Source organism: Typha angustifolia, chromosome 9 (genome assembly GCF_048772165.1).
Source record: "Typha angustifolia cultivar Huaian chromosome 9, ASM4877216v1, whole genome shotgun sequence".
Classification (NCBI taxonomy): Eukaryota; Viridiplantae; Streptophyta; class Magnoliopsida; order Poales; family Typhaceae; genus Typha; species Typha angustifolia.
Genome location: NC_133247.1, coordinates 12,977,781 through 12,998,928, shown reverse-complemented (window position 1 = coordinate 12,998,928; position 21,148 = coordinate 12,977,781). Strand labels below are relative to the sequence as shown.

Here is a 21,148-nt window from a genome sequence, read left to right as displayed (position 1 = left end):
TCAGTCACTATTAGCTATAAAGCACGGAAATCTGCTACCTACTTTGATCTTACTATTATGACCAAAAGAAAAAAAAAAAAAGGAATATGAAAACAGATACAATTCTTGCTCTGAGCTGTATGCTGTATTGATTTTTCCCGAATATGTAAATAATCCACCGTAACTTCATCATAATCAGCATTAACAGATTTGATCAAGTCGACAAAAAATCACACCCTTGGTTGTTTTCACATCCATCGCGAGCTAACTTTTGTTAAAATTTTATAAACAGGATATGGGCGAAAGTTCATTATACAAAGTCACTGATATCTTGTGGAAAATGTGCAGCACCTGGCCTGATCTTCCTGTCACTGTATGTAATGAAAGGATGGTTCTCTATCACCCTTATTTAAGAGCTTCCAACAAAGTTAGCAATCCCAGTCTGAAGAAGATAGTATTAAGGATGGCTACACCGTATGAGCTATGATCTGAACAGATATAACCTATCAGTGGTGACACAAGGAAGCTTCCTTATAACATTCTGAACGCTAAGCCAAGTTTTCAGGTGCAGCTAGAGAAGTCATCAACGCGATCAAATTGAGATGGATGCATCACACTGACCCATCCAACTTCAAATAACATAGGCCCTTCCTTCCAAGTGGTCACCAAATGCACTGCTGTCAAAGTTCCATGCAAATCAGTTGACAATCTTGGTGAAATACAACTACTGACAACAAATCCAAATCAATTTGGAATTATCAATCAGATGGTCATACCTGGAATTTCAGATTTCTGATGTTGTGTCTAGTTTACCTATTGTAACAGAATGACATAGCCAGCATGATAATTAATTTACTCCAAAATGGAGTACACATGGACATAAACATTACTTAATCAGAATTACTGGCCCTATTGATGATTGAAAGATCTCATATAACATGCGCTGCACTTCTCCAGAGCCATGTTCACAACGAACCAGATTAACTAACAAAGGGAAAAAGCATGGCAGGTTTCTTTTAAATGAATCCTTCTCTAAACTGCTCAGAAGACGCAAAACAAAAACAACCAAGGAAGTCCTGGCTACCAGTTCCTCTTTCTTGGCTGCACCCAACGGAAGAATCCAATGTAAGGTCTGACCGCTGTTCGGAGTTTGATCTGATGGTTGGTATCCTGCACAGTTTAGGTATGTCCGTAATATTTTCTCAGATACGGCCACTACTTGGGATTCTATATTCATGTCCTTTGTCAGAGATGGGTTGTCATGAAGAAGTGCTTGCAGAAGCTTGAGGTAGTTCTGGTAAGACTCATTTTCAAAGTGAAGAACTGCTGGCTCAGAGATCTCCAAGAGAGAGCATGCTTTATGAAACTTCGTCTGTAGTACAGTCTCAGCACTCACTTCGCTTGCATGAGATGAAATAGATGAGAGTATATCCAAGAGACAACTAATATGGATAACTGAAAAAGATTTTGGATGCCTCTCATAAAATTTGATGACAGCCTGTATGGAAGAAATCAGTATATGAGTCTTACCAATCCAAATCCAAATAGAATGATAAAATGTACAAGTACATGTCAAAGGCTGCAGAGAACAGAAGTTTGCGCAGCTTGTGACTTGATTTGACAAAATAATTATCTGTAACAAGTCAAAATTCTGATACATTAACTCACAACATAATATGCACTCACTGGTCATGCATATATTCACAATCTAATGTACAACCTTGATTGGAAATATACTATTCTAAACTCACACAAATCAGTAATTGCTACTGAAAAAAGGTATTTGCAATGTGGGTACACCCTGACAATATGGATATATACTGATTATGGAGGAACGCACGGAATCATTATGTTCAACTGTATTGTGTTCCCAGATTGAAAGTGGTATATCTGCTCTCAACATGCCTATTATGTTGCTATAGCCAAACACCATTAATGCTGTAATAAGGAAGTTAATTCCATAGAAGAATTGCATATGTGCAACTTATTACTGGGATATCGTGAGCCTTTAGCTCCTGGTGGTTTGACTATTGTTATGATGATGAAACAAGTTCTGATGTGCTAGGCATCACAATATATTTTAGTTCCAACTGAAACAGTGAACTTAAGAAAATCATCATAAAGTGAAAATATGAACAGGTACAGAAATTCTCCTTATTCCGTTTTCCAGCAAAAGAGGTAAGCATTAAGCAATACTACTGAAAGCAAGGATCACCATGGCCCCTTCACCCTGATATCCAGCAAAGGATATGAACAAGAAGCCATCACAGGCAAGGATTACCTACCGTGGCACTCTATGTCAGTCAGCATGGGAAAGCACCATAATATGATGAATTAGCGTGGATAGCGACTTAGTGAGGGTATCAACTGAAAGAAGGACTATTCAAGCCCAAAGCAGCTTATAAGCTTGCAAATCACTTCAAGATCACTAGCCACCCAAATGAAGTGTAGAATAAAAGACTTAAACTTGTGTTAAATTGGAATTTAAAAAAAAAGTCGAATTTTCATGATACTTTAGCTAACAAAAAGTAAATTGTCCCCAATTGTTTACACAAAAAAATGAAAACATAAAAAGCGCACAAATAAATGAATATGGTGAGAAATCAAGTTTAGATTTTGTTGATATATCTTCAATGGTTTATCCTATACAACCTTTGTATTTAGATGTAAAAATGTAGGTACAATAGGTACATGAAATTTAGCAGCAAGCTACAAAGACAAACCTATACATGAAAATGCAAGCAGTAACATCAATTGATATTCTTATATTTAAAAGAATCTACTAACTTTTTCTCATAGTTTTTTTTTCAAGACATTAGTGTGTTGAGGGCCAAGGCATTCAGGTCAAATTAGCATCTGACCTGCACACTCCCATGCCATGGTAAGGAAATCCTTGACAAGGTACATTTTATACTCCAAAATCTGTATAAACATGTTATCTTTAAAATGCTTTCAAACTGCAACCAAATGCAACAAATTCCAAATATGACAAGAAAGGAAGGTTTGTTGGATTGGCCAGACCCAATCCCGATCCAAGGCCAGGATCGACCGGTTTTGATCAAACCGGGCCAGATCCATTATGGATCTGACCTGAGTCCGACCTTGGACCAAGCTCTTTCATTTTCACTCTTTACTCTTTTCTTCTCACTCTCTTTCACTTCTTTTTTTATTCTCACTTTCACTTTCTAATGGAGAAATCTAGCTTTAATCAACTCCGATGATGCAAATCTCACTCTAGGAAACTCCAACGAACTATAGTTCATCAAATATTCATTATTTGAAACAATCACATGATCCATATGCCGATTATTATCTTTCTCAATATTCTCCGTATCCTCATATACACAATCCACATATTGATTATTATCCTCTTAAGAGACAACAAGATCCATTTGATATGAATGATATAATGTAATTACTCTTTCGAGCACCAAACCATAGACGTCATTATTTTCAAATTTATGATGATTATGATAACGACCACAGAGATTTATGAGAGCCAACTCGGTATTCATCAGAGTTTTTGACTTTTGAATAAGTTAGTATTTTTATTTAATTTTTAAGACTCATATGTGAATAATTATTATTTTCCTTTTTTTTGTCATATTTTCTAAATTTTTAAAAAAATTTCTGCATTTTTAAATAATATTTAGAATTTTATGTAATTAAAAAGTCCGATCCGATCCAGTTGATACGTATCATTTTTTCGGAAAGACGATCTCGATCCCGATTTTTCGAACCTTGTATGAAAGCATTCCTTAAAACATTGAGTCTACATATCCTCAAAAAACAAACAATATCCACATCGGCAGAACAGCTTTTGAAAACAAGCCAATGCAGAAAGGAAAGAAAGGCTAATATACCTGTATAATTAGGAGCTGGAGAGCTATATGACTTTTCATCCTGATGATAGCATAAGATGCAGTTTCCATATTAGCTTCCTCTTCATCGTCATTAACAAATTCATGATCCGAATATTGTTCAGCATCAGAATAAACCTCTGTTTTATCTGGAATTTCAATATTTTGCATGATTCTCAGAATTCTAGGGAATACACCCAACGTAAGAGAAGCTGCTTCTTTAAAGCACAATAGAATCTCCTCCCATTCTGTCTCTGAAAGTGTGTTTCCAAGGTTCTCAGTCAAATGCTGTAAAGCAGCCATGCCTGTGCTAGCAGATTGTTGATAAGGACTTCTTACAAAAGTCATAAGAATAGAAACAACACTCACTAGCTGTGAACGAACTACATCAAAAAAAGTGACATACAAGTCCACCAAACATTTTGCTGCCACCACAGTTGTTTCAAGATTCCAGGAATCTTCTCCAACATGGTCAGAGTCTTTTACTGCTGAGTGCTGGCCATCAAACATGTGTCCTTCACGGCTAAATATAGGATAAATAACAGATTGGAATATATTGATCCAAAAGGTGCGTGAGAAGAGGTGCCCATGGTCCTCCAAAATGTCAAAGAGTACCTCAAGAGCACCTTTACTGATAGTTGGCCTGGGATCAGATGTCAATTTTGATAAACCTGAAAAATAAACAAGACATGCCTGAAAGTTGAAACTGAAAGCACATCTCTATAACTCAATGGCATGCGAATATGTAAATCTTAGAAAAGTATGGTACCAGCAAGCAAAGGAACCCAAAAGTAAGCATGATCATCCTTATCAGTGAAAGGATTTCCATCTGAAGCAACTCCATTTATTGATTGGCATTCCGTGTTCTTGTCATGACAAACAAAACCTTCCTCTGCAAGTTTAACAGCACAGAAACGAAGAAAAGCAATAGCATTGAGGCTAGCATCACTACTAAATTTGCTGTTTGTAAATGCTATAAGACACTTGACACAGTCAGTAAACGTTGTGGATTCTGTCTCAGTTATATAAGGAAAATAATCTCGAACAATTTTCTCCATGGTCTCAAAAGCTAAAAAGACAATATTTTTACGATCATCATCAGCGGCAGCAATGAAAACCTAGGATAGAAGAAAAAGTTCAGTATTAGATGTATATTTTACATGAAATGAAGAGCAGGAACTCAGATTCAATGTTTGAAAGAAGATAGTGTGCAGCACTTCAGTAGCTTCATCAATGTTCAAGGTCTTTAAAATATTCATCATTATGGTTAGGAAGTTGATGCATACCTTGAAAACACTTTTCCAGCCAGATTTCACATTATTAACTCGACTCAAAACCATTTGGGAAACACAGCGAACAATTAGTTCCCTTATTTCAGAAGAATTACTTTTCTGCATAACAATCACAAAAGGCCTCAAAAATTCATTCTGAAAGTTATAATTTGCCAGTTCCTCTCGCTCCAAAAACTTCATGGCCAACTGTCTCAATGAATCCATAACAAATATTGCAACTGAGAGATTTTCTGACAATCCAACTGAGACAAAGAATTCTGATAAAACATTCCAAATACGAGACCACACCAAACGTATACGATTCATATTATAATGCCTGCAAACATAAAGGTGAACATTAGAGTAATTAATTAAAAATAAGTAAAATAATAATGCAACATAGTATGTACATAAAGTAGGTTCCAAATGATTCTTACGCAATTTCTACTATCTTTGTAAGGCTGAAGATGCGTGGATCCGTGGGTGACTGCAACTCCGTCATAGAAACCTTGCAAAGAGCTTTTACAAAAGCTACTATTGCGTCACCATTTAATCTTTGGCTATGAGCAAATATATGGTTTAGCTCAAAATTTCCAATCTGATCCAATAAATTTAAGTTTGATATCAAGTTGCTGATCTGTTCTGTAGTAACCAATGCTGGAGCATTTTTTCCAACTGATGCACTATCATAAGACCCCCCTCTGACAACAGCCATTACTGCAGGATTTTGAAGAGCATTCCCTTTCCTCTTCAAGGATGGAATGGCAGGTAACTTCTGTGATTTTTCATCTGATTCAATGAGAGGTACAGTGAAAAAAGAAGCATCTAGAGGAGCACCCTCTCCCAGCAGGTGTAAATGCTCAAACCGTGAAAGACATGTTAATACATGCTCCCAAGCTTCTTGTAGATAATTTCCATCTTCAATGGCAATCGATATTATAGCCTGTTGACAGATAAAACTACATAAGTAAATAACATTGTTCTGAAAGCCGTCAAATGAAGATTGCTAGATTTATTCAGTAGTCAAACTATGGGAGAAATTATAATACGATGACTAAATGACTGACAGCATATACATACACACACACACACATGTATATGTACATGTATATATGAGTTTGACTACAAAGTTGTTGGATCTTGGGGAAAACATTAAGTCATTGACCACCTTTTTAGCTAAATATTGTACCTTGATGTCATAAACAAGTAATCTCATGGTGTGTGAGAGAGAGAGAGAGAGAGAGAGAGAGAGCAAAAGAGGAAACCTTTTTTTCACAGTGAGATATGCGTTTTCAAATCCCAAAGCAAGGATTGTCGTGCTTGTGGCATGGCCCACGGCCAGTGTCCATGACAAGTACAAATATTTAATGGCTTCAATTTTCTAAACAATTTGTTAATGACAAGAACAGACATTTAACAAAGAATCAATTTCCTAAGTGACTAGTATTCTTACTTTTACAGCATCAACATTCTTTTGCTTCATGTCAGCAGCACAGTGGAGGTATGTAAATTTGGCTACAGATGTCACAAAAGCATCTCTCTGCGTCTGCATGCACATTACTGAGGTGACATGCACAGCATATCGGAAGCCTTGTAAACACTGAGATGTGGCAGCCTTATCATCACTTTGGTCAAGCGTCACACTAAAAGCAGCCATCATAGGGGCCCAACAGACCTCCATCATAAATCTTAAGATTGCTGTATCCGTGACAGCATAATACACAGACCTGCATTTCCAAAGCTTAATTTACAATCAGAACTAACAACAATTACATTACAGATGAGTATCGATCAATCTTACTCTGATTTCCCGCTCTTTGCTTTAAATTGCTCTTGTATATGCCTAATGAGCAAGTCATTAGCACCTAATGCCTTTTCTTCTGCCTGTTTCCAATTGACTAAGTTGAAAATGTTCTCCAAGCCTAAAAGCCTATTGCTGCTGCTTGGCTGCTTACTTTGAGGATTTATGGTGTCGGCGCTCATCTTTATTTCATTTTTCACGATTTGATCATACAGTGTGCTCAAGTAGTCTTCAGGTAAATCTTTTCCATCATCAATACCTCGATTATTGCGAATGAAATCACCCTTAGACATCTGCAGCAACAAATAAAACTAAAGTGAACTAATACACTAAACAATACCGAGGAGAGTTGTCTTAACACACCTTATCCTTGACCATGCTATTATGAGCATCAGTATTGAGCAAGATTACAGAGTAAGCAAGGACATAAGCAGTATCTGCACGGGTAAAGGAACTTGGATTGCATTTGCAGTAGCGTTCTGCAAACTTTTCCATGATCCGATCAATTTTTTGTGCTTCCCCCGGCAGTCTGAAGCCTCGTAAGAAAAATCTAATGGCTTCATAAAAGTCCATCCCTTCAAAATTTAGTGAATCCACGTATGCATGCATTACTTTCAGAGGGAACTCCTCCCTTTCACCCAAATAGTCTCCAATAATTGCTGGATTTAACCCAGTAGCATTTCTTAGGAAAGAAGCTACTTCTTCTGGAGAAGGAGCTATCTTTTTGCTATTAATAAGAAATTCAATACCCTTGGAAGGCTTCCTATTGAACAATGTTATGCCTTTCTGCAATGACAAATTCAATGAGGATCTATCAGTGATACTACAAGGCACTTTAAAAAGACCTACTTGTTGGTCATGAACAAGGGAATACTTTCACCTGAAACTCTAATTTATAGGCACGGCGTTGTTCAAGAGTGGCAGCATCAGATAATTCAGAACTAGAGTCTGAATGCAGTTCATAATCAATTACATTTCCTTCTTCTCCATTCAGCACATTAAGGTTGTCTACCAAATGATCATTTTCAGGGCCTTTAGGAGAAAAATCTTCAATTCTCAATTGTTGATCCATCCATGCTCCCATTGACTTGACGATAGTAGCGAGGCACTTGACAGACTCAATTCGGAATGTATGATCTTGGGCTCCGGACAGTGTTGTCACAGATCCAGGAGTTACACCTAGTGCAGTCTTTAGAAGCCCGTTGACAATCCTGCAAACATCTGACGGAATTAAAAGCGCTTAATACATGTTAAATGAAAGGTTGCATGAATAAAATTGGAGCAGGCTGAATGATGCTAAAGGCCATAAGCAATTCAATACAAAAATCATATTCCACAATCCACTCGATTGGCTCTAGCAAAGTAGCAGCAGAGTTAACTTTGCCTCATAGTGAAAGGAATTTGTAGCATTACTGAACATTTCAAGGAGTTGATACCTTTCAAAAATATTTGGTGCATCCACATCACAATCATAGTTCACAAAAATATCAATAACAACTTGTGAATCTTGACACATCTTCTCCAACATGTTGAGAACAGTCATTTTCTGCAAAAAACTTGGCTGAAGGACATTCTCAAGAACTCTAAGAACAAGCATAGGAAAGAAAATTCCTATTTCCTCCTTCAGCCCAGATCTAAACCTTGATAATAATCCCATGAAAATAGAGCATAGAAGCTGAAAAATACTCATTGCAGACAGTGCACTATTCTTCAACAAAGATAAGCACAGGTACTGCTTGATTGCTCCAAGATATCTGTAGAAAAACAAATAGTGTCAATATAGATTCTTGTGTGACAAAACACCAATTTGCAATCAATTAGCTTAAATAGTAATACAATCATGTAATAAGCAATTGAAGATCTTTTACAGGATTACTATAATTCTAGTTCAAGATTGAAGAGGTTTTCTTTCTTTACATGTATGAACATCAAATAAGTGAGGAAATAATTTCATAAATTTTGTAGTATACTACTATAATAAATTTCATGGGCTATAAGAGGACTTTTAAGACCAAGCTCCATTTGTCATCTCTCTCTCCTCAAGAAATGATCAAATGGGAGTAAGAATCAGCACATTTTAAGCTTTTATTTTTGAACAAAAGAATCCATAGACTAAGCTATGAGAAAGTTCCCTCTATACATTCATACAACTCTCGACTCTCAATATTGAGGATTCCATTAACAAACCAACCCAAAAGGCCAAAATTCTTCATTTTTCTATCATCTGACTTTTAGTTCTTTTCATCTCTTATAGAAAAGATCCTTTAGCATGTAATTATTTTAATAATACAGTTTGTACTACTATTTTGTATATTTGGTGTCACACCTTCACTCTTTGAAAGATTGAGAGGTCAATAAGTATTCAAATTTCAAAAGAATAGATATCTTACATTTCTTCAAGTATGTTTAGAAACTAACTAAACATAATTGTAATCCATTCAAATATGTTGCTAAAATAAGCAATCAAAGCTACCATGTGCAATGGCCAGTGGCTCATGTCGTGTTGATACCCTATCAGTTCACCCCAGTGTGCCACTGTGCACTAGCACGCCTACTAGTTATATATAGGGCTGTCAAAATAAACGAGCTGCTCGGGCTCGGCTCGGTTTGAGTTGAGCCGAGCCCATGCAGTCGAATCCGGCTCGAAAATAATATTGAGCCAAGCCTGAGTTAGAGCCGGCTCATTTAGGCTCGGCTCGAGAAGCTCGAAAAAAAAAAAAAAAAATATATATATATATATATATATATAATATCTTAATATTTTTTTCTCTCCATTTGACACATGGCTAAGAGAAAAACCTTCATGCATCCTATCTACTTGCCTAGCCTCATAATTACAACTCATTACTCCTCTTTCCGATCAGTCACCAATCCCGTTTTCCAAACACCACTTAACTCCTCAAATAACCAACAGTTCAAAAATAAAAAAAATGCCTCTTCTTCCTCTTGGACTCTTAGTGAGTGTTGATAAGTTTTCTCTACCTCCTCCGACGCCTCCTCCAGTCTTCCACCGTCGGCAAGCCTCTTCCTCCAGTCCTCCACCGTCAGCAAGCATCCTCCTCCGAGGCTCCTCCTCCTCCAGCCTTTCCTCGCGCATAACCTTCTCTCTCCCGGCCACAAATCTATGGCAGCTCACTAGGCGGAACCCTACTCATCCGACGATGGCGACTTTTCCCTTGCCCAATCTCTTCTCTAGCTACACCACCTTCGCCTGGTCTACCGCCATCCCTTCAAAGTCGTCCTCAACCTCCTCTCCTCGTTCCGGACTCTTCCGGTGCTCCTCCATGTCTTCCTCTTCTTCATCCGCCTTTGCTTCCTCTCCATCTTCCTCCTCCGTAATCTCCTCCACTTTGTCTATCTCTGGCTCCGTCGCCTCCGCTCTAATACCATCTTGTCCTCCTTTGTAGTCGAGAAACCCAGCCTAGATCTGACGATCTTAGCCTCATTCTCGACGTTGCCCTTCGGGGCACCGTCTCGGCTTGATAGGCTTGGCTTGGCTTGGGCTCAGGCTCGAACTAGCTCGGCTTGATAATAGGCTCAATTCAAACTTGAGCTCGGTTTAGACTCGATCTGGCTTGCCTCGAGCTCGGCTTGAATTAAGCTGAGCCGAGCTTGAGCCTACAGTTGAGGCTCGAAATTAATTTTAAGCCGAGCCCGAGCTGGAGCCGGCTCGCTTAGGCTCGGCTCGTTTACACCCGTAGTTGTATATTGGCATGCCTCTAATAAATTTTTAGGAACTCTATACATATTTTTGCTTCTAATATATGTATTAAAGGCTACATTAGTCTTTGATCCATGGATAATGTTGTAAATGACCTATTTTGTTAAAAACATAACAATAATCTAGTAGAAATATAATTCAACACATAATATATTAGACATATTTATTAATTGACAATGATTAAGTAATTAAGTACAAAAGTTAAGAGTAAATACATAGTTGCACATACAATGATGAAAAGGATCAAAGAGAGTGAAAATAATTTGGGCGAAAAAATAATATTATCAAATAATTTCCACGTATATTAAAATTTTAGCTCAAAATTGTAAATCAACTAATATGAAGTTAAATCTAACATGTCCTATACCACTTTTGACCTAATTTGAATGAATTCGATTATGGACTATTTAATATTTGGGGGAAATCAAATTTATTCTTTGATTGCTACATCTTAAAGAGTACTTTTAAATCCAGAACCAAAATACTATATTTATGTAAAATGCCTCTTGCGAATGATAAACCTAACAAAACTAAGATCTATCATTTGTACCCAAGTGTAAAACAAAGGAAATACTTAAGAAAATGAAAAAAAAAAATTACCTTTTGATGGGATTTAAAAAGAAATCTTAAATCTCACCTAGACCTTCCCTTTTTCACATCTCGTTCTGTTCTCTAACTCTAACTCTCTATTTAGGATGGCAGTTGCTTTTGGGTCTCTTTAACTTTAGCTCAGGCGGCATCGATTATATCTCGCGCGAAATCCATGATAGGTTCGGCATAGCATGGCACAGCCCAGCACAAGGTCGTGCTATTGACACTCTATAGACAGGTGCCAGTATCCCAGTGGTGGCCAGTGCTAATCGACCCATGTGGGTGAATAATAGAAGGAACTTCTTTCTGTTGAACAGAAAGAAAGAAAAGAAAGGAGCCCATTATTCTGAAATCAGTCAAATGTACCTGATCAAAAGTTCCACTAATGCTCAATTAGGTGGACTGGATAAATTCCTTACTATGCAAGATCCCTATTTTGAATAAATTCCTTACTATGCAAGATCATAACACCTCCACCATAATACCTCCACCACGTGGACAACCTACAAGTAAGACTCAACAATGGCAGAATACTTCCATGGGTTACAAAATATTGATTCTTAATCATTGTTTTGCCCCAAGTATATCAGCAGAACTGCAGAAGTGTGCCTTTACAGCTGCATGCCATGAGGTTATTCAGGTTGTGAGTATCGATGGAGTGACATGAAAGAAATCAACAATATGACAAACCAAGTTACTCGCCACTCTAAAAAAAACTAATGCCATACATGCAAAGGTGAGGTCCTGCTACCACATAGCTGGTGAGGAAAAGCAGATGCAGATAGTCATGAAAGGAAATTGCTGATAAAATCACATATAATCAAGAAATTTACAAAATTGTATCATTTTCCTTAAGATTTCCAGTATCTCTCCTAAAGATTGAGCACCGGAAGAAAATGTCAAAGAGGTGAAATTGAATAAAAGATTCATTAACTAGTCCAGGCAAATGCGTTACAGTAGCAACCAACAAGTTGCTATAACAATCCTATATGATCAGGGGAAAAACCTCAAAACTTATGAGTTTCATCCCATAAACATGTAACTGTTGGTGTGCACCTCTCAGTAAAGCCAGGACAGTATAACTAAAGATGCTTCTCCAATGTAGCAGGACTTTATCATCTCGAAATTCTCTACAATGTTGTTAATTACTTGAAATCTTCCTATCGAGGAGTACATAGTTTGATGAGAGGCTGGAAATTTCTAACCCAACACAAAGCTGAGACAGCTGATATGTGTTTGCTATTAATATAAAGAGGTTTGCATCATAGATGGTTGACCGTTGACCCATTTAATTTCATTTAAAAGCACGTAGCTTATCACATATTACATGTTCGTGGTAAACTAAGCTTACCTAGGGCAACAGGAACTATATCACAGAGAAAACAAACCATTAGAGACTATACTTACCTTTCATTCGTCCGCCAGAAAGATCCTGCATTGTCTACCACCATCTTGAGCAACTCTAGAGACAGAACCTTCCCTCTCAGCAACAGCGGATCCTCCGGATTCTCTGGCGTTGAGAACTTCATCGAGAGCTTGCACAAGTTCTTGAACAGCAAAAGCCCATCCTCCCTAATCTTACTCAGCCCATCTGCCTCCCCATCCCCCACTTCTCCCTCTCCCTGCTGCTGTGAATTGGGTACAACCACCTCCAAGTCGCTCCCCTCCATAACTTCATTGATAAAATTCTGCGCGGATTGCACCAGAGTCGAATCATTCAAGCTGCGATCAGACAAGTCCATCATGTCGGCGATCGACACCGTCCGCACCCTGACGTCCATAGCATCCGCCTCTACTCGCGCGAAGATTATGACAAGAATCTGAGCAAGAACAAGCTTCGAGCAGAGCTGGTTGGCGCCGCTCTGGCTGCCGAGGTAGATGTTATAGCAGCTCTTAACGATCTGACCCAAGCACTCGCCGCGGAGCGCGACACCGGGGGATCGCACGGCGGCGATGAGGACTCTAAGCACGGCGAGCTCCATGGCATCATCACCCATTCCGCCGCAGGTGAGGACGGCGGCGAAGAGTCGAGAGGAGGGAGACGAGGCAGCGGCGTCGTTATCGGCGGCGTCGATGTCCCCACGGAGGAGGCGGTGGGAGAAGAGCTTCTGGATGCATTGGAGGGCGGGCTCGGCAACCTTGGGGGAGGCGGCGTCGAGGGCGAGGGCGAGAGGGTGGAGCGCTGCTTCGGCGTCGGAGGCGGAGAGTCCGGAGAGGGAGGAATCCGCCGGAGAAGGGGAGGAATCTTGGAGGGAGTCGAGGAGGTCGAGGGCGGACTTGCAGGCGGAGACGAGGGAAGAATGCTTGCGCCACGCCGCGTTCTTGATGATCTTGTCGAGGGCCGGGCCGATGATACGACCAGCGCGGGAATTGCCGCCCAAGGAATGGAAGGTCGCCATTGGAGGGAAGAGGAGAAAGAATTAGATCGTCGGAAGATGGAAGGGGTACACCATGGATCTGATCGGATAGGAGGTGATTACGCTTCGGGGGAGGATTGGGGATTGGGATCGTGGAAGGAGGAATATAGAGCCATGGGATGGAGGAGATCTGAAAGAGAGAGAGAGGGGAAGCTTCTCCGTTCGTCCACATGGAAATATGGAATTATAGGAAGGAAGGTGAGGGTGCTTTGGTCAATTTGACGAATTCTACGCGACCGGGACAAACGAGAGAGAGATAGAGAGAGAGAGAGAGAGATCACGTTTAGTTGCGTTGAAGCACTGGGATCACGTGACAAGGTATGACTATGACTCGCTGTATAATTCTGGTGCGGGTCGTTCTATTATTTTTCGGACTTTATTCACTGGGAGGGGAGGGGACGTGGTTTTGTTCGTCAGTTTGGTGTGTACCGGCCTGTGTTTGAGAAAATGCCGCAATCCACTTTTTTGCTTGCAGAAATATTTGGACAGGAGAGAATGTTTCTTCCTAAAATCTGAAGCACTATCTTGCAATTTGCAACTCAGCTCTGCTACTGAGATTACTTTTTTTGCGTCTAGACTGAACACATTCTTTACGTATGTAATCAATCATATTTGCCTCTTTCGCAACTTAATATCAGGTTGATACACTCGTTTCTTACGAAGGCCATTGCAGGGCAATTGTTCAGAAGTCAGAAATGGTGTTTGAAAACAGGAAGTGATGAACTATGTATTTCAAGGGTCACTGCAATACTGGTATATAGTGCCATTTTTACTATTTAAGTATTCATTTTTATTTTATTGTTTTCTCCTGTCTTTATCTCAACTTTTAGATTCATAATAGAACACACAGATCAGTGCTTGTTTGGTACTGTAGGATTTACATTTCTTTTCAGGAAGAGTGTCACTGTTGGATACTACTAATGCAATACCCACGCGACTCAATAGTATACCCAAAATTTTAGGAGCACAAACAACCCATGACAGATGCTCAACAAAATCGATTGTGGCCATAGGGTTTGCACATCTTATTTTGCTCATGCCATATTCAAGAGCTCTCTGTATTTGTAGGAATTATAAGAGGTGTATTAGGCTCTTCGGTATCAATTTTCCAGTACCAAGAATATAAATCTCACTTGAATTGTGGGGTTCACTCACCATGATACATTATGATTTATCACTTTACTTGATATATTTTGTGTCTGATATTCTTGAGAGAATATATAGTGCAACTTGTTCTTTTCTGGATTTACGGCTCTATAATGACATCAACTCTCCTATCAACAGTTTCTTCTTCACTCTTGAGTTGGTTTACTAGTATTTTCTGATCAGACTAGCTTCTCCTACTGTCAATAATGATGGTAAGACCTGAAATTTTTTCGTAAGGTAAACCAACCTGCCACTGTAACTCATGAATTCTATGCTGAAGATAACAATAATAATCTCTCTGCTGGATATTGAGTATCCAACTAGTAAATTTTCCTATTCATATCTAATTATCGAATGTCCAGATATGTTCAGATAAATTGCGATACTTCTTTTCTTTTGGAATGAGCTGTCCTTTATTTAGTATATATGGCATTTATTTTTAATGAAGGAAATGGTGGACATCATCAATGATTGTCAACAATCTCTTTGGAAGCACTAACGAAGAGAGGATGTGAACAAACAATTTATCTAAGCCCTGTTGGTCAATAATTCATGAGTCTATGACTACCCAAGGTGAACATTGATACCAATATGCTTCAGTTTATAGAGCCAGAAAGCTGTCTCTATTAATTTATGCAATTGTTTATTTTTGAAGGAATAGAAGGATTGGAGGATCTTGAATAGGATACCACTGCCTACATTGTATATTACTCAGACAATGTTGCAGGCCAGATATAATGGTGGCGTATTTATGTAATAAAAGATTGTCAAAAAGGCTCCATTAGATTGAGGATGAGTTGGAAAATAGTTATCTAATCTTGACTGCCTTTTCTTTATAATGAAGGTCGTTGAATTAGAGTAGAATGACTGAAATAGTGCTTTTGCTGAATTTTATGCCTATCTTTCACATATTCAGGCATATGTGGCGTGGCGTGGCATGATCACAGAAACCAGTACTCAGGCAATTTAGATTGAGAGATTCCTGCCTTGTAAAGAAGTATTAAAGCAGAACTGTTTTCATTTTGTCATGGATTATTCAACGTGTATCAAAGGGGTAGATTATGTAGGCAAATACAAACTGTTTAACCCATATTTTACAGTACTCAAACTGCATCATCAGTTCTTCATAGCCTCCGTGGGCTTATCAAATTCTGAATCTCATTATTTGAGTGGCTTACGATGATTTGGTGGAAATTATGCCCAGATAAATGATAAAAATGAAGGAAGAATCCCCAATATCTCGCAGTACCAATGGCGTAGAGCGAAGAAATAGTGCAATTGGTGAAGCACAGCCTGAAAGTTGTTCAGTCAGTGAAGAGCAGAGGAAGCATGCTTAGCCGGAGTCGGTAGATAGCAGAAGCTGAACAATGGATTTGCATTTATCTTCTTGTTGACTATGTTTCCTTTTTCTTTTTCCTATTTTGTTTGATGAGGAACAGCGCATAAGAATGTGATGGTACCTGTTTTATTTGGGCAAGTCATTATGGCTGCACTTTTCCAACTAATCTTTAGAACTACCATTTCCAACTAAATTCTTTTTCTCCAATTAAAAGTGGAATGAAGCTCTTTCCATTGAATTAGTACACAAAAAGGAAGAGGAGGTCTTGGACGAGTATTCTATAAAACCATGTACCAAATGATATAATTTATGAATTCAATGTAAAGTAAATTAATAGAAGACTTGAAACACTGGATAAGCTAATTATTTAAATACTTTCTTGATTCCAAGTAATGAACAGGCCTTGTCTAGCCAATCTATTACCATAAATAATGGAAATGACTTTCAGAGACATCAATCTTAATCAGAGACTGGATCGAATGGTTCTGTGGGTGGCTTGTGCGGTTATGCCACATTACAATCCTCAATCCTAACAAAGACATCTGAACCTATCAAGTTTTATTGCGCTCAACTCATGCCTTAAAAGTCAATATCAGCAGAGCAGCTGCAGCTGCAAGCAGTAGTAGCATCAAGAGCACCAGGACTGAAAGTCAAGTGAATAACTTGATTTTTGTAGGCAAAAATTAAGAACCTTATAATAATTAAATCATGGCCTTCTGGATCTTCCACACTGGTTAACCACCTCTATCTTATGTAAAGATGCTGCTGGCGTTCTGTATAGACGGGGTGGTTTGATGTAGCCTTTTGAGGCTCCTGGCCTTTCTTATTCTAAATTTCTAATGAAGAGAGGTCACCCAAAAGTACACAGCAAATCCAGTATATACGCAAGCTAGTATATTTCTCTACAACACTAATGATCATTTTGTACAGACTCGGACAAAGGAAAAGAAAAAATAAATCAACAAAAACTGCCATTGCGAGATAAGATTGGCAAAACTTTCAACAAAAACCACTTAGATTTCACAAAACTATATCCAGATTCATCTTAAAATTTTACCCCGTCTTGTCTTCCAAGATCTTATGAAGATCAGACGTTGTACCCACCCCAAGGCAGCACTAGGAAACAAGCCACAATCATCCAATCCACTTCTAATATCAGAACTGCAAAAGCATGTTAAGTCCAACATGACCATAGAAGGTAGCCATGCTTGTGAATAACTTTTAGGTATAAGATAAAAGATAACTCAATTCACAAAAGTGTAACTGCAGATCACAAATTTAACATACAAGAGAAGTATGATATTACACTGTGATAACCTAAACTTACAAGACACAAACAATTGGAAACAAAATAGATTTCATTCTCATCTTCATTCCCCTGAAGCGTCTTCCTATAAGAGTCAATTCCAACCAAAAATTTGTTATTAATTTCTCATTTGCTTTTCCTGCGGCCACCACTAATTGAACGAGACCTCTTTCTGGACTTCTGGCAGTCCTTGAACTCTGGCTGGGTAACCTTGGAATTAGGAATAGGCAGATGATGCTCACGAGCCAAAACAGGGAACCCAACAGCCGGGATTCTGAAAAGGAGAAACAGCAGGAAGAGAACAACACTTAGCAAAATGTGCATAATATGAAGCATCAGAAGATTATATCTAATGAATGTTTTATTCGATAGTGGTTCTAATATAATACACCACCAGCTTCCTAGGAAGGGCGAGAAAACAGACTAGCTATTATATAAGCAGCAAACATGCTGCCGATCATGACTGCAATCATGGACAGGAAAGAAAAACCAAAATCTCAGGCTATCTAGAATCAAAGCAACCTACTGTTAGATTTATATATAAAACCTTCTCTCTAGATCTAAACATCCAAATAGTAAGGCATTAAACAGCTTCTTGGAACTCGGAATGTGTTACAACAAGCAAGCTATATTAGGCAACTTTATCTAGAGATATATTCAACAGAAAATGATTTAATTCAAGTGATTCTTAAATGATATGCTAGGTAGATTGACTATAGAAGATATCTACTTACTATGATATTTGATTGAGAAAAAATATATGATTGGGTTCTTAGGAAGTTATTGTGATAGATAAGAAAAATAGTGTCTACTAAATATATTGACGTGTCATCAAGGATGTGTAAGATAACTAAGAGAAGATATGATGGGGCTTGATTTGATATAAATCGATGCATTAAATAGAGATGAATGGAGAAAGAGGTTCCATATATCCAACCCCAAATAAAAATTGATTATTGCAGTTCTGAGAACAATATTTATCCATGTGCTCTCAAATTATGTTGCTTCTAACGGATTCCATATATCCAATGCTAAATAAAAATTAATTACTGCAGTTCTGGAAAGTGAAAATGATATCCATCCATTTGTTCTCACATTAGGTTGCTTCTAACGGCAAAAAAGCACAAGGGCCAGATCCAGATAGAAGGGATAGAATAAAAGATCTTCATGTGAGCTAATCAGAAGGATAAAGTGCAAACTGCAAAGTAAGAAACTCATATTTGGTATCTCTAAAAGTAAATTTCAGGAAAACAAAATTGATTTTGAATGTCATAGTGGCTTAGGACAATGGGCAAAACCAAGCTTATCGTCAAAGAAATCTGCATGCACAACCTAATGGAAAGGTCTAAGACCTTAGAGATAAAGTCACGATTGTACATGGAAAGAAGTGTAAAGTAAAACTTCTTCCTGGAAATAGAGATTGACAGCTGTCAGTATTGAATTTCTATGGATTTAGATGGATTATGATTAGCCATATCCTGTCTGTGGTAAAGGCAAAACAAGAACATAAAAATTCCTCTCTCAATCTATAAAGACTCTTCGTAAGGATATTGGTTTCAGGTTGGAATTACAAAGTTCAGAGTAAAATGATCTATAAGGCAATACATGGCTCCTAGCAATTGTAAGTATTAAGTAACTCAATAGCAAGCTCAGAAATTTTATAGGACTACACAACCTGATGATGTAGAATTTGGCAAATTCAAAAGCCAAGGAAAGGAGAATGGGTGACACTTTTTCATCCCAAGATAGTTGCAGATAGAACTTTATATGATGCAAATAATTTCTAGAACATAGATCAAGACCTCAAGTAATGAATAGCAACAAGCAGTAGATTTGATCAATCAGATATGAATTTCATGTCCATGGAAACATTTTCTGCAAAAAGGATCCCCTTTCTTAATACTTGCATCCCTGGTTTAACTGTATGCACTACCCAGCTCTAGCAAAGGAAGATATGTCTCAAATTTCATGATAAATGTTAATGCCACATGCTTGATACTGTAGCTTTAGCCAGTAAAGTTGGTTGCATTGGAACTGCTTAATAAACTGGCACACAAGAAAATCCTTGGAAAAAGGGTGACCGGCAGTAAGTGTAAACAAATATATACGACGAAAGGAACCTAGTAGCTTCCTAACTCTAATATTGGAGATGCTGTTACAGATATTCTAGAGAAAAGTTCAACGTGAGTGCACACAGCTCTAAGTGTTCTTATTGATGAAATGTAAAGTGGTTCACACTCTTACAGTTCTAATTGTTCTTGGTGTTGTCTTGTCCATTCCATAAAAACAAGCAGATAACTCCATATTTCTAACTAAGGCCATTTATCATTAAAAGGAATCCCCAGTAGAAAAAGAGAGACAAATATGCATACATTCACCACTACCAACCAATTGATTAGATCGACAAAAGACAATGCCTACCATACCAGATAAATAGTGAAGTAGGAACAAACAGTGAATATTTCCAAATGTCTTACCCACAAAGAGTGCGGCAGACTCCTGTTTGGCTAGAAGATCATCTGAAAGCCTTCCCTTCTGCAAGCTCTGGTGGAGGGCCATGTTCTCTGCTGCACAACACTGGAGAGCATAGTTGAGACGCCTGCACTCCGATTCCAGATACTTGCTTTTCATCTCTAGCTCCTTTATGTACAACTTCTTCCTCTCCCTCGATTTCATGGCAGAATCCCTATTCCTCATCAGCCTGAGGAACGCAAATGACAAAATACAGGATTACAGAGAGCAATAATTCATGCGAACTAACAACAAAAATTACATACAGTCAAATTTCCTTGGGATTAATCTTTTATACAATCTTATGTCAATTTTCTGATAAATAGGACATAATTTAGTCCGATGGCCCTTCCTGGCTCAAATACAACAATAAAAGCTTATTAATTTACAAATCACAGAGAGTTTTCTTCTTCCAATCATATTGTTCTATCAATAATCCAATAGAGTCTAGACGCAGAAACTTTACTTAAAAAAGAGAACACAATCCTAGTTCAAACTATATCAGTTTTCAAGCCAAAAGCCTCATTTTTAAAAGCCTGAGAGCCAATTCGAAGCAAAAGGAGGATGTTAAAACAAGAAAGTACCAATTTACTAGTACCTTCTCTGTTTCTTACTGATTGGACCGTCGTCCTCCGAATCAACTACCACGGGAGCCTCCTCCTTCTTCTCCTTATCAGAGCTCTCAGCTTCGGGAGTAGCAGCCTCGCTGACCCCGTCATCGGAAGCATCTGCGAAGAACCCCGCAAAGAAGACATCATCCAGTCCCTTGCCCCCGTCCTCCTCGGCATCCGCGTCCTCCATGAGAAACTTCTCGAGCTCGGTCACGTAGGACGAGATAGAACCAGGAGAACCAGCATCGGTCGGTCCATCAGAAACCTGTGGCTCCGAAATCGGATCAGATACAAGAGAATTCGGGGAACTGGACTCCGATAAGAGGGGGTCGGCAAAGTCGTCGGAGAAGCCGGCCAAGAGATAGTCCAAGTCGAAGTCGAAGTCGGGGCGGCTGTCGGGTTCCGAACATTCGATGACGCCTCCATCCATGACGAGAAGAAGAGTTGTAGACAAAGATTAGGCTTAGGATTTGGCGAGAGAGGTGGGAGGAGATGGATATATAAGAAGGAAGGAGACGGTCTCGCTTCCTTGGGGAGGAAGGAAAAGGATGGTGCGGGACAAGTTCTTCGAAAGAGAACGAGTTGTTTATTTATA

At 38.6% G+C, this 21,148-nt stretch overlaps 2 protein-coding genes and 1 long non-coding RNA gene across 5 annotated transcripts; 1 reads left to right on the top strand and 2 right to left on the bottom strand.

The window, feature by feature from the left end:
- Positions 1-95: 95 nt before the first annotated feature.
- LOC140766627 (brefeldin A-inhibited guanine nucleotide-exchange protein 1) lies at positions 96-13,777 on the bottom strand. Of its 3 annotated transcripts, none has more exons than XR_012105479.1 (12): positions 12,631-13,777; positions 8,348-8,665; positions 7,792-8,122; positions 7,275-7,697; positions 6,912-7,204; positions 6,564-6,837; positions 5,548-6,053; positions 5,126-5,447; positions 4,609-4,957; positions 3,843-4,510; positions 756-1,477; positions 96-653 (listed from the first exon to the last, which is right to left on the bottom strand). XR_012105479.1 is itself a non-coding variant. In XM_073106113.1 (11 exons), exons 1-11 carry the CDS (start codon positions 13,620-13,622, stop codon positions 866-868), a joined length of 5,088 nt encoding a protein of 1,695 aa, XP_072962214.1. In that variant the 5' UTR covers positions 13,623-13,777; the 3' UTR covers positions 96-865. The 3 variants fall into 3 exon arrangements, 1 of the variants encoding a protein (XP_072962214.1); XR_012105478.1 differs by having other exon boundaries at positions 96-656; positions 12,631-13,776; XM_073106113.1 differs by having other exon boundaries at positions 96-1,477.
- A 108-nt stretch (positions 13,778-13,885) lies between these two features.
- Positions 13,886-16,190, top strand: LOC140766630 (uncharacterized). Its single transcript, XR_012105480.1, has 5 exons — positions 13,886-13,958; positions 14,116-14,234; positions 14,314-14,393; positions 15,235-15,359; positions 15,442-16,190. It is a non-coding gene; the product is annotated as an uncharacterized lncRNA (long non-coding RNA).
- Positions 16,191-17,344: 1,154 nt separating this feature from the next.
- Positions 17,345-21,107, bottom strand: LOC140767492 (bZIP transcription factor 50). Its single transcript, XM_073107423.1, has 3 exons — positions 20,541-21,107; positions 19,909-20,132; positions 17,345-17,705 (listed from the first exon to the last, which is right to left on the bottom strand). Exons 1-3 carry the CDS (start codon positions 20,981-20,983, stop codon positions 17,449-17,451), a joined length of 924 nt encoding a protein of 307 aa, XP_072963524.1. The 5' UTR covers positions 20,984-21,107; the 3' UTR covers positions 17,345-17,448.
- Between the last annotated feature and the right edge of the window lie 41 nt (positions 21,108-21,148).